General features: G+C 42.0%; 1 protein-coding gene across 1 annotated transcript; it reads left to right on the top strand.

Moving 5' to 3' along the window:
• Nucleotides 1-461: 461 nt before the first annotated feature.
• tspy (testis specific protein Y-linked) lies at nucleotides 462-6,965 on the top strand. The gene is made up of 8 exons (XM_037684780.1): nucleotides 462-1,799; nucleotides 1,896-1,973; nucleotides 2,059-2,170; nucleotides 2,602-2,756; nucleotides 5,100-5,176; nucleotides 5,431-5,591; nucleotides 6,165-6,227; nucleotides 6,338-6,965. Exons 1-8 carry the CDS (start codon nucleotides 864-866, stop codon nucleotides 6,385-6,387), a joined length of 1,632 nt encoding a protein of 543 aa, XP_037540708.1. The 5' UTR covers nucleotides 462-863; the 3' UTR covers nucleotides 6,388-6,965.
• The last annotated feature ends 6,390 nt before the right edge of the window (nucleotides 6,966-13,355 follow it).

The following is a 13,355-nucleotide window of genomic DNA, read 5'->3' as shown; positions in this document are numbered from 1 at the left end:
GACTGAGCTGAAAACAGCACCTCAGACTGAGGAAGTCTTTCGGATGAGAGACGAAACGTTTCTACATTTTTTGTTGTTTTGCTTTGTTTTTTTTGAATGTCCAGATGACCAGATTTAACTTTTTTAGATTTTTCTACCTGGATTATTGAGCATGCATCAGGAAACCTAAAAGTAGGTTTAAAAACAAAACTTTTTTTTAATTAATGTGAATATTTCATCTATCCTATACTACAAATCTAACTGTAGGAATGTCAATTTGAGTACAGTCAGATACTGTTTTACACATTAATATTTTTATTATGAAACGTATTCAATTATTGGATTCAACGGCCTGCCTTACTCGGGAGCGCAGTTTGGCAGTTCGGACGGATTAGTGTAAACACACCCTTGCAGGTGATTGGTGGAGACGTTTTAGCGCGGCGAGACGCAGCCAATCAGAGGATTGTTTTTCTTTCACGTCGTTGTACGGATAGTAAGCTAACGGACAACGCGAATGTAAACTTACATAAATAACGCGGTTTGCTGCTTATAGCCATACTGTTGGCGGTGGTTTTAAATGACTGAAACAAGCCTCTTTGTCGGGATTATGTTTGTGGGAACATGGTATTGCCGTCACTGCGAGGATATAAAATTTGGGTAAGGTAAGCTAACTAAATTAGCTGTAGCTTGCTAGTTTCTTAAGGTTCCGCAAGGCCGCGGAGAACACGAGAGCTGCTTCCCGTTCTCACTTAGCTGAGAATGTAGTTTACAGCTCAGGTGCTAAACACGCAACGATAATCAGAGCTGCTTGATTTGTGGTGTAATCGGTTGCATTTGTTTAAAAAAATAAAATAAAAATAATCCGGGCTACCTAGCTTGCTAGCATGAGTGAAGTGACGGACTGCAAACTGTCCGCGGACTCTGCATCGAGGAAACGGTGTCCATCACCCGGCCAGGATGAAGGTAGTACAATTCCCCTAAAGTCCTCTAAAGTAAGTGACGATGCATGTGCAACAGAGGCTACGTCAGAAAGTTGCAAAAACAGTGAAAGTGAAAACAAAGAAGCCCCACAGATAAAGCCCAAAGATACTGGGAGTGAAGGCGATGCTTCGCAGAGAGTGCAGGGTTCAGACAGCAGCAGTGTGCAGGCTGCCAACAGCTCCAGAGCTGACAGGAAAGATGCCAGCAAACCCCACACCTCGGGCACAAAAGCATCTGTGGATGCAAAAAAAGAAACGGAGAAAACAGCTGGATCGGAGCAGAGTCCCTTACCTCCCCAGTCTGACTCAGCAGCCATAGCAGCCGCTGAAGCTCTGGCCAGTCTCACAGGAGGAGACGGAGAAGAAAGTCAGGAGACCCCATGCTCATCTGAAAAAGCTAAACAGGCAAAACATGGGAGCAAGTACAAGCAACGGGGAGGCCACCAGTCATCAAAAGCTGGCTCAAAGACACAGGCGGCGGCAGCTGACAGCTCCACATCAGTGCGGAGCGCAGACAAAGAGGCTGGAGAGGATGTTCCCGAGGCAGACGAAGGGGATGAATCAGGATCTGGATCTTCCTCCACACCAAGCTCCTCTTTCCCATCTGACAATGAGGACAATGATGATGGGGAGTGTGCGATTGTGTCAGTTAAGATGGCCCCAGAGATGAGGCAGTCTGTGGCTCTGCTGGCACAAGTGCAAATGAGACTCGAAGCTCTCGAGAAGAAAAGCGCCCGACTCCATCAACGGCTGGAGCAGAAGATCAACCGTCAGAGGCGTCCACATCTGGATCAGAGAAGCTCCATCACAAAAACTATTCCTGGCTTTTGGGTGACCGCTGTATCCTTAAAATGAGAACATCTCACAGCCTCTTCTTTGTTTTTGAGTGTTTGAAATGCACTAGTTTAGTTTTTTATCTTAACCTCAGTGTCCTAGCTGTTGAACCACCCTCACCTCTCAGCTCACATTGATGAGACGGATGAAGATGCTCTTAGTTACATGACTGACCTTGAGGTACGATGTGTTGGTCTACTTTTACTGCAAGTCTGGTTAATACAAGTTAAAGCAGCAGATTGATTTTTCTCGTGTTCTTTCTCAGGTTGAGTCTTTTAAAAACAGCAAACTGGGCTGCAGGATTCGCTTCCACTTTAGACGAAACCCATATTTCCAGAATAACATCATCATGAAGGAGCTGCACCTTGGAATGGGAGGTAAATGTTTGGCATTTCCCCCCAAAACAAACTCTTCTAAATCAGCTTATTCACTTATATTTTAGAGACTAAAAGACAAGATCAGCAAATAAAAAGTGACATATTTGTCCAACATCCACCACCAAAAAGTAGTTTTATATAAAAATGTAAGTTGAAAACTGAGGCAAAGGTTAAACAAGATGTAAGACCTTGCACAGATATTTCAGGTAAACAATAAAATAGTATGATGTGACTATTTTAGCAACTTGTAAATTTTAGGTTTGTTACCATAAATGTTGTTTAGGTGCAGTACCTTGTTGTTTGGGGTTTAATAATGTTTGACTGGATTTACAGCTTGTGATGGAATTTGGCTGCAGTATGACTGAAATGAAAAATTCACATTTATTATGATTTTGAACCACCCTATGGATCATTGCTGCTCGTGCTTTCAGGTTCGCCCATGTCCTTCTCCAACCCCATACTCTGGCATCGTGGACACAACCTGACAGCTAACAGTGAGCCCAGGAAGTCGTCGCGTGGGGTTTACGAGACCTTCTTCAGCTGGTTCAGTGACCACAGTAACCCAGGGCAGGACGACGTAGCACAGGTAGACATCTTCACCTGCACGTGCCTCTCATGTCACAGTTTATCTTCAGGGCTTCTCCGCTTCGTGTGCCAGAGTGTGGTGGAGGTCAGAATTATAAAGTCTGCTGCCTCAAACAAATGTGAACAACTGATGCTTAAGTGTGGCTTTAAACAGACCAGATTACAGTCTGAATCATCAGCTCTCAGTAGGTGTGTTGGAGGCATTTTTGCCCAATATCTGAGTTTTCTATTTGTGATTGGGTCACACCTGATGCCTTTCAACACCTGTCATTTATAGAGCCTTGTGAAATGCTTCAGTTTAAACTTGCCTTTTATTAAATGAACTATGATAAAACAGAATAAAACCTGCCAGCTAACATTTGTTATTCAGTGCTGTTAGTCTCGTGACAGCATTAAATCAACACATTGATTTGTTTTTGTTCATAATCTGGACAATAGCTAAAGAATCTTGTCCACATGTTTTCTCCAACATGCTTACTAGGGCTGGGCGATATCGATATTTTAAAATATTGAGATAATTTCGTACACGATATAAGATGGGACTATATCGATATGTCTACGTTGAGTTATAATTAGACTTGAAAATCCATGTAGTTCTTTTCTGTCCGTCTGTGCCATCTTCATGCCTTCATGCTCCCCCTCCTTCTCCCTCACTGAATACAAACACCCCCCACGCTTCCTACTTCTCCAGGTGGGCAGGAGTTTAACACAAGTGAACATGGGAGAGGATATCAAAGAGCAGCTTAGCTGCTGAGCAAAAAGAAAAACAATGGCTGTTATTTGGAGATGGTTTGGATTTAAATTGTCAGATGAGCAGCAGCAAAATGTTTTATGTAGACAATGAACACAAGTCCCGACAACAGGCCGGCAATACGAATCTTTCTCACCATTTAAAACAGCGCAGTAAGTGGATTATGAAGCGCATGTGAAGCTGCAGCTCTGACTTGACTTCAGCCTCTTTCCCTGAAACAAACCACGGGTCAGAACTCATTTATTAGCCGTGCTGTGCCTTATGAGAGGTAGCGTGACATTAATAAATCAGCAGCTTATCATATTGCTAAAGACACAGTCCCAGTCTCAACTGTGGCACAAGCGGGCTAAAGTTAGCTGTATTGTTAGCTGCTAAGGACCGTGTCTTTAGCGATATGATAAGCTGCTGCTTTATTAATGTCAGGCTACCTCTCACTGTAGGACGTACAGATCTGTGTAGTTCTCCTTTTTCTGCCTGTCTGCACCTCCAACTTCACACGGCCCCCCTTCTCCCTCACTGAATACAAACAGCCCCTCACTGCAGCTTCACACACGCTTACTAACGTCGTGAAGGCGGCGCTGCTGAAGAGGATTATTATTTAATATATGTAAATAAATATCTAAAAACCAAACTTTAATATATGCAAATAGTTTATTTTTGAAACATTTATTTTGTACAGTTACAGCTGTTGTTAATAAATGTGCCTGTGTGACAACTGGGACAAAGCTTTGACTCGGGTATATATTTTTATTACTTTATGGAAAGAAAAAAAAAATATATATATATATATATATATATGTGGGACGGACCTTTACAAGAGATCCTTCCTGTCTACAGCCATCAGTATCTATCTTAATGAAATGAGGAGAATGAGTTACAACATTTAATTTCTCTTTGGGATTAATAAAGTATTATTGAATTGAATTGAATCTTAAAATTGTGAGAGATTAATTTTGATCCATATCGCCCAGCCCTAGTAGAAACCAGCAAATTGTCAACTTGTGCACATCTGCACCTGGACAGGGTGCACGTCAGATGAGACATAAAATAAATGCTGTGTAAACGGCAGCATTGTGGTAGAACAGCCAGGTGAGCTCTATTATTATTTAGATAATGGGGAGTGGTGGCGCAGAGGTTAGAGAGGTGGGCCTGTGATCCGAAGATCGCCGGTTCACGCCCCGTCCCCGACAACATCAAAATTGTGGGTGGGGTAGATGAAACACACAAACTTGCCCCCACCCTCATTCGCCCCACTCTGGGCCCATGAGCAAGCCCTTAACCCCCACCATGTGCTCCCTAAAAAAAGCAGGTCTCTCTTGAAAATGAGTTCTCGTGGCTCAATGAGACTAACCTGGATAAATAAAGGCTAAATGAAGAAAAAAAAAAAAAATTATTTGTACTCGCAGTATTGCTCAAAGAGTTCAGAAGTCCTGACTGTGTATAATTTTTCAACAATAAATAAAGAAGCATTTTTGCTCATATGTTTCCTGGATGTTAAACATGTTTTTGGTTTACAGGAATGTTAATAGTGTATTAATTTTAACACTTTAACAAAACAAACTTGAGTTGCTGATGCTTTGTGCTGTTGTTTAGATTCTTAAAGATGACCTCTACAGAGACCCGCTCAGATACTACCTCACTCCTCTCTGGGAACCAAGAGAAAATGGAAGGTAAAACAAAACGCATCCTCATTTTTCTCTTCAAGCTGTTTGCTCACATACGGTTTGTAAAATGCCATCAGTCAACAAAGCTGTAAATACATTTTAAAAAGATCCGCAGCTTTAGTTTTTCACAGGTTTATGTAACTATTTCTTTGTTTGTATTAAAACAAATCTGCTGAGACCACGCAGGGTAAGAGGAATAACAAGCGTTTTCCTCTTCGTACAACTGGACGCGTGTCCATGTTTTTATTTTTCTGCAACAGTGGAGCCGAGGCCAGAGGCAACGGGAACGGAGATGACTGTGTGGTGATCTCTGACTCCGATGACGAGCCCAGTGAGGAGATCGGTGAAGCTGAGCAGAGCCATAGCAGGGACGAGGAAGATGAGGAGGAGGGAGAAGAAGAGGACAGAGGAGCCGGGGCAGGTCAGTGTAATGTCAGAACTTTTGAAACGTGTCCCTTTTATACAGATCACAGTTTTTACAGTTATATAATGTTGTTAAAGTGCCTGTGACATTAAAATTTCATGATAAATATGAATGCATTATTGAAAAGCTAGCATTAAGAGAGAGCAAAAGAGATTTCATGCCACTGAGATGAACAGCTGTTGAGATATTTGCATGTGAAGTAACAGGAAGTGATGTCAGAGGGGAACACCTGCATGTAAACGTTGGTATAATGACTAACAACGCAGACTGTAGAGAAGAATCAGATGTTTCTTTAGATTACTTTGAGTCACAACGACCAGGGAGTTCCCCTACGGTGTCACTTCCTGTTTCACTTTGGTCAAAAGAAAACACGTCAGTTATTAAAGAAAATGTAAAATCCTGTGGATTACGCCAGATTTCCCAAATATTTGGATGTTTTCTTCCACTTTTTGTGTTTGTAGAACATTCAAGTCACAGGCACTTTAAAAGGCTTTTTATTCATTTGGATTGACGTGATGAAGGTTCATTCACTTTAACCTAATTCACACAACAGATAAATGTCTATTTCAGATGAGAGCCAGGAGGAGGAGGAGGAGGAGGAAGAGGAGCGTACTGGAGAAATAGTTATTGACGGTAAAACATCACTACTCTCATTGTTCCAGTTGGGCAGGCTGTAGGAGCAGTGGTTCACGTCTTTTAATTATCACGTGATCGGGTTTAGAGTTGACACATTTGTCCTGCAGGCTCTGATGACAGTGACCAGGAGGAGGAAGAGGAGGAGGAGGGGGTCTAAGAGGAAAGTGGAGGTGAAGAAAATTTGCACACCAGTCAGCTACAAAATTCAACCCCCCCACTTGTGTTGTTTCTGGTCCTCCCTGTGCCACAAAAACACATCTGACCCATCAGGACACGAACACAGAACCTCTGGGATCGTCTCGACTCAAAAGGTAAAACGGACGATGCTGCTCAGTCAGAGCCGAAGATCCGAATTGGTTTTGGACTTTGGGTCAGCGTTGAGTTTTTATGGCGCGTCTGGTCGGCAGCAACACGTACAGGTGATGTAAAAAAAAGTTTGGATGTGATGAACGAAGGTTTTCCCACCAGAACATCTCAACTCGCCTCAGCACCCGGGGGTTTTAATGTTGTGGCTGAATAGTGTTAAATAAGCAGGTGGGCCACCTTAGGGACCAGAGACTGCAACAATGAAGAGGAGGCTCAGCTGATGAACAGTGCAGACATCGACTCGTTCTTCCTGATGTTGGTTCTTTTTATGCACAGAGTATCAGTCTTTGTTTTTATACTGAAACACACAGAGAGGCTTCTAAATTCAGGGTTAACTGTAAGAATAAAGCCAAGGCAGCATGTCCCCCCCCCCACTCCTGTTTTATATAGTATAGTATATGCTGTGTGTTCTGGTGCACTCCCATTCACATTCTCTTGTTTTTTATTTTCATTTCTAAACATTTTCGAGGCACAGCACTCAACCCATCAGTGACATTTTGAATGTCGTTGATGGCATTACACTTTTGAATAAATATTCTTCAAATAAATAACTGAACTCCTTAAAGGCATTATTAGTGGTCGTTTCTTTTCATTTAAAGTGTTTTTTTTTTTTTTTAAAGACGCGTGACGAAGCAAATATGTCACGAGGTAAACCTGACGTGACCGTTTCAGATGCACTGAGTACTGAACCAAATCATGTTCTCAGGGATGATCCAGGTGGTGGTTGTGTATAAATAAATAAAAATAAAAAAATAGGCAAATTTTAAAACATTTACACACTTTACTGTTGGTTGTGTATAAAGAAATGTGTACTCTACTGTAGTAAATAGAAACAATAATTATTTTAATAGACTACCCGTGTTTATTTGCTTGTTCTCCATGTGCTGTCATATTCCCCCACCCTTTAAAGCACCTCTGGTGTTTTTATAATCTTTGTGTAATTTGATTCACGTTTGTGTCACACGCCTGGACATGAAGTAGAGTTGAAACACTTTTCAGTTGGGTCTGCGTACACAAACATCCAGTTTGTTTTCATGTGTTGTCTTTATGATCTGATTTATGAACAGGTTGATATTTATTAAAATAACAATTTCTACACATTTCACGCTAGGACACGCCTGTTGGCACCAGCTGTAACAGGAGGACATCGCTTACATGTTCAGTTCACGACAACGTAATGAGGTACACGCTAACAGACCTTATCTTTGCTTTTCTGTAAATACTTGGGCCGTGTCTTTTTAACTAAACTACTTGGTTAACCCATTATTAAATTTATCAGGAACATCTGATTTTTTCTTTTTTCAAGACCTAACCAGAAGGTTACACTTTATGTGCTGTGGATTTCTAGAATTGTGTAGTAAAGATGACTGTTATTTTTGGTTGATTTGCATTGCTTAAAAGATAAATGTTCTCTTTTTTTTTGGGATCAGGCTTAATAAAATATAAAAGTGATCGGTCTTGCTGTCTGTGTGATTTCTAGTTATTGGCTTTCTAGTCATTGGCTCCCTGTCAAGTTCAGAATTGGATTAAAAATCTTCTAACCTACAAATCTCTCAACAACCTAGCTCCATCCTATATTTGAGATCTTATTGTTCCATATTTTCCTAACAGAGCACTTTGCTCTCAGACTGCAGGTTTACTTGTGGTTCCTAGAGTTTCCAAAAGCAGAATGGAAGATCTTTCAGTTATCAGGCTCCTCTCTTGTGGAACCAACTTCCAGTTTCTGTCCATGAGGCTGACACATTGTCCAGTTTGAAGACTGGGCTTAAGACTTTCCTTTGATAAATCCTATAGTCAGACATTCACACAGTACTTGTGCTAAAATAAGAAACTTTAAATGCATTTGCAACCAACAGAATTGTTAATTGTCCAGAATCCAGTTTAAACTGTGGTGATTAAATCCTTAAGCAGCTTGTAGTCCAATGACTGGATCTGTATGTCTTGGTGTTTTCAGTGATATATGAGATGTACAGAAATGTACTTGTGTCTAAACATGTGACTATTTTTTTGGGTCATTTTAGAAGGTAAGACCTGAAATGCTTGATGCTTTAAACTTTAAATGTCACATTAAAGCTAATCTGTAGAAGCAGCTTTGCTTTCTGTGTCTAGAAACTTTGAAAGTAATGGGCAGATTATTTTACATTGAAGGAGTACAAAAAAAAAAAAAAAGATATTGTCAGAAGGGACTCAAAAGTAGCTCAAACCAGACTCATCTTGAGCAAGCATGAAGGCAACAGAGGAAAGGAAAAACTCCCTCATGAGGAAGAAACCTTTAGCAGAACCAGGCTCAGGACAAGCGGCCAGCTGGATTTGGTAGGAACAGATACACAATGGCAGGTCAAGAATCACATGTTAAGATAAAAAATGGTATCAAATGAAAACTATTCAATTTTAACAATTCATTTAAGGAAATGAGGTCAATTTGTCCTCCAGTAGTCTATAGCAGCATAACAAGCCAACCGTAACTGAGATTATAAGACAGCTTCATGCTCGACATCAGTTTCTGACCTCATACATGCTCTATGGGCACACATTTCCAGAGAAACCCTCCCACGATCATGCAAAAAGCCTTGAAAAGTGGAAGCTGACTAACAACACAGTTCCTGATGGTGTGAGGGTCAGGCGGGGCTAAATACTTTTACCCATTTAGTGCACATTAGTAACAGGACCAACGGTTCCACAGTCTTTAAAAGTATGGAATTTTTCAGATTTTCCAGATCTGGATAAGTAAGAAAAATGTCAGACTATAGGTAAACACTATCTGCATCTCCTACTGCTCATAGTCAGGTTGTGGAGGCAACAGGTCCAGGAGAGAAACTCAAGACATCCTTCTCAACACTCCCAGCTCCTCCTGGGGGACCCCAGTGTTCTCAGGCCAGATAAGATGCACAATCTCTCCAGGGTGTTCTGGGTCTTCCTCGGGGCCTCCTACCAGTGGGACGTGCTTGGAAAACCTCTAAAGCAGGGGTCTGCAACCTTTACAATCAAAAGAGCCATTCCTGCCCCTTTGTTCACTAAATTAAACGTGTCCGGAGCCATAAAACCTGCTACAACTGTGATTCTCAACTGGTGGCCCACGGACCACTTTAAGGTTGTTGGAGGTCAGTTTTTATGTCCATTAGGTTAGTTGGGTAGGGTAGTCTTCTGGTCATTGTAAAGCTGAAAATATCTAATGGTTTGTTGTTTTTACATTTCAAGACAAAAAAAAAGACAAGATTCTCATAAAGAAGGAAAAATAATATGTTCTTTCCCAAAAATATAACAATGAACTATGCAGGTTCAGGTAAATTATTTAAATTGTGGAAACATTAAGTATCCTACTTTGAATAAATAAAGTTAAAGTATATAATTCTAGTATTCACATATTCACAAAGGAAATGACAGAAAAACAGCTAAAATGAGCCCCTTTTTTTTGTTCTAAGAACCAATGAAATTCAGTTTAAAGTTAGTTTTGATCAACGCTTGGAAGAACCGCACAGAGGGACCGAAGAGCCGCATGTGGCTCCAGAGCCGCAGGTTGCAGACCCCTGCTCTAAAGGGAGGCATACGAATCAGATGAACAGATGAGCAGAGAATTCTCCAGGCTCCCTCTGGATGACGGAGCTTCTCCCCCATCTCTCAGGCTGAGCCCAGCCACCCTATGAAGGAAGCCCATTTTAGTTGCTTATATCCAGGGTTTGGTTCTTTCAGTCATGATCCAAACCTTATGACCATATGAGAGCTGTAACTTCAACAGACCAGTAAATCAAGAGCTTTGCCTTCAGACTCAACTCTTTCTTCAGCAGGACTGACCGAAGCAACGCCCTCATTACTGAGGACGAGGCCTCAATCCGTCGATCCATCACCTGCTTCATCGTACCATCATTTAAAAACTCATCCACCTGAGGCAACAGCTTCAGACTTAAAGGAAATGACAGTACATTTTGACATTTTGACACAAGAACTCCACAAAAATCTTCTGAAATGTCTGAAAATATGAATCTCAACAAGCGGGGAAGTACAAATGTAAACAGCTGTTTACAGTTCTCACATACTGCATGTAGGAACCATGAAGGACACCAAACTAGGACTTCTTGCACAGATTGGCCACAAGGTGACAGTGTTGTTGAGTGCATTGTTCATCGTTGACAGACTTCAGCTGTTCGTTTGGTAATACAGTAATAAATAGTTTGTCAGTGAAGATAGAAACCAGGCTTTCAGCTGTGAACCAGCGAGACGTTAAATCGAGTCTTAAATAAAATAAACTGCTGTTTTCAGTAGTTGTCTGACTTTTAAGAGCTGCACTATATAAAAGTCATTCTTAAAAAGAAAAGACAAAGAGGCTCAGCTGCTCCTGTAATGATTTTCTTATCTGAAGACAGAAGTGTGACATCACTGTCAGTCTGAATGCAAGTAGCCCCAGGAGAGACATTTTTGGACAGGTCCAGACAAAGGAACAGGAGCTCTGTTGCAACGGTACACCTAAACCCTTGATTCTGCTTTTAATGCACAGCTATAAATATTCCACTAGCTAAAACCTGCCGTGTCGCAGGCCCAGCCAGAGTATGCAGTGCAGGATGGGCCTTTACTATTAATACTGATGACGGAAGCCGTTTATCCCCCACAGAGTGATCCCGTGCTAACCGCGGCGTTTGACGCTCCGCTTTGGAGCTCAACGTGTTATAGCCATGAATTAATAATAGGGTTGGCTCCTGCAATATTAATTGTGACAAACTAAGTACAGATTGCCTGAACTGTAAAACCATCTTCAGAGGTGTTTTGTGGTTTTGGGGTGGGGGGTGTCTGTAAAGCCCTGTGTGCAGGGTGGCAAACCCTGAATGGATTCTCCGGTCGACACTAAGCTGGTGTTGTTACTGTACACAAGTGTTCATGTCGTGCTGCTTCACGTTTCTCGTGTTTTGAGCCGCTTGTAGCCGAACGAAGAATGAAAAGAGCTCAACGACTAATTCTTCATCTGTAAGATTGATGATGAAGGGGGGTGTTCTCTCCTGGATGGAGCTTGTGTTGCTCTCTGAGGCTAGATAATCTGAGAGGCTGAGGTGGGGCCTCTGAATATCAATTACACCAGTGCGTGTGTTGGTGTGTTTGCACATGTGCATGCTTTTGTGTCACTTGTAAAGGCGTGTATTCTCTCAGACATGCAGGAGTGTTTGCAGAGGCCGAACACCATATATACAGACGACGGCCCGCTCGACAGCATATCAAGATGAAGCGCAGCGCCGGGACGGCAAGACACTGCGGAGGAATGAGAAAAGAGGACAAAGTGAGCAGGACTGAGGGAAACGGATGAGTGCAGCGATAAGAGGAGCTGCCGGGCCCTGACAGATCCACACAGCAGATGGATGGCTCTTATCTGAGAGATCACAGAGAGCACGCTCACGCCTGGGCCTAGTAACAGAGAGCCATGATCACACCAGACAGATGAATAGGCCTGCCCACCCCGACAACACCACCACCCCCAGCAATCACTGCACACACACACACACATTTGACAGAATGAACAGATTGCTGCGCCTGCCTTACCTTAACATCTCTGACATTGAAATTCACCTGGAGTCTGGTGTCTCAAGGGTGAGTACGGAGTGCAAAGGCGTGAGCAGCGATAAGAGATTCAATTTAAATTCAAGCAGTACAGCGAGCGCATGTGTGTGTGTGTTGTGTTTTTACATGTATAGGCATACATACAAAGTTTTTTTTTTTTTAAATTCAACAGAAAGCTGCATAAACTCAATTTTCCCTTTTCCAGCATCACATATTCTTCTTCTCACTAACTGTGGGTGTCACGGGGGTTGAGATGCAGCTACAATCTTAGGTTGTGAAAACAAGTACCACTTTGGACTGTTGTTGCGCCACAACACAACCATTAACCTGCTATTACCAAGGCTGCTGACAGATTTACCTGTTAGGACACACGGATCCAATCTTTCATCTTTTTATGTACAGCATCCTGTCATCCCCTCAAACACACATTTATTTTGCAGACTGTCTTCAACAGCTGTTCCTTCTCCCAGCTGAATTTCCTGCCAGTCTTGTGTTGGAGGCAGATGGCTGCTGGCTGGCCTCGTGGACACGTGGCACGTTGGACGGCAGTCAGTCTCCTGGAAGCTTGCGGTCCCTGAGCAGAGCTGTGTGTTCAAACCTGCAGTCACCTCGTTCAGAGCGAGGTGAGCAGGCTGGGACTGGAATTCCTGCCACGTAGACGTCTTTCCTGTCAAAGATGTTTTCCATAGTTGTCCTCCTTTGATGATCAGCGATGCGTGAAGTTTTTCAGGATGACACACAGCATCTGTTATCTTTCGTACGTTTTGGATGTTTGCATTTGATTATTGAAAACACATTTATGGTTATTATTCGTGTGATCGTGGTCGTTATTATGCTGCTAAAAGGCGAATGCAGATGTTGTTTCTGTTAGCAAAACAGCTGATGAACCACTGGATGCATTTGAATGAAACTTTCAGGAAACATTAATTCAATGTACATCTATTTCTGATTCACTTTTTGGGGTCAACCCCTTTCAAAATGGCTGCCACAGTCAGAGTTTCTTTAGTTACATCCAACAATAAAATGTAAAAGAAAAACAGTATTAAGTTCTAAGATATGAACTAAGAAAAACATCAACTAAAAATACACTAAGCACTAGTAGCATAAAAACAATATGCCAAACAGCAGCACGAACACGAGTCTGTGTGAGCAGATGAGCACGAATGAACACAGCAACACTAAAACAAATCAGCAGCAACATGATGTGATTTTTCACAG

This window comes from Nematolebias whitei, chromosome 11, assembly GCF_014905685.2.
Source record: "Nematolebias whitei isolate Nwh7 chromosome 11, NemWhi1, whole genome shotgun sequence".
NCBI classification, from domain to species: domain Eukaryota; kingdom Metazoa; phylum Chordata; class Actinopteri; order Cyprinodontiformes; family Rivulidae; genus Nematolebias; species Nematolebias whitei.
The sequence above is the reverse complement of the archived record's forward strand: the minus strand, read 5'-3'. Positions and strand labels throughout refer to the sequence as shown.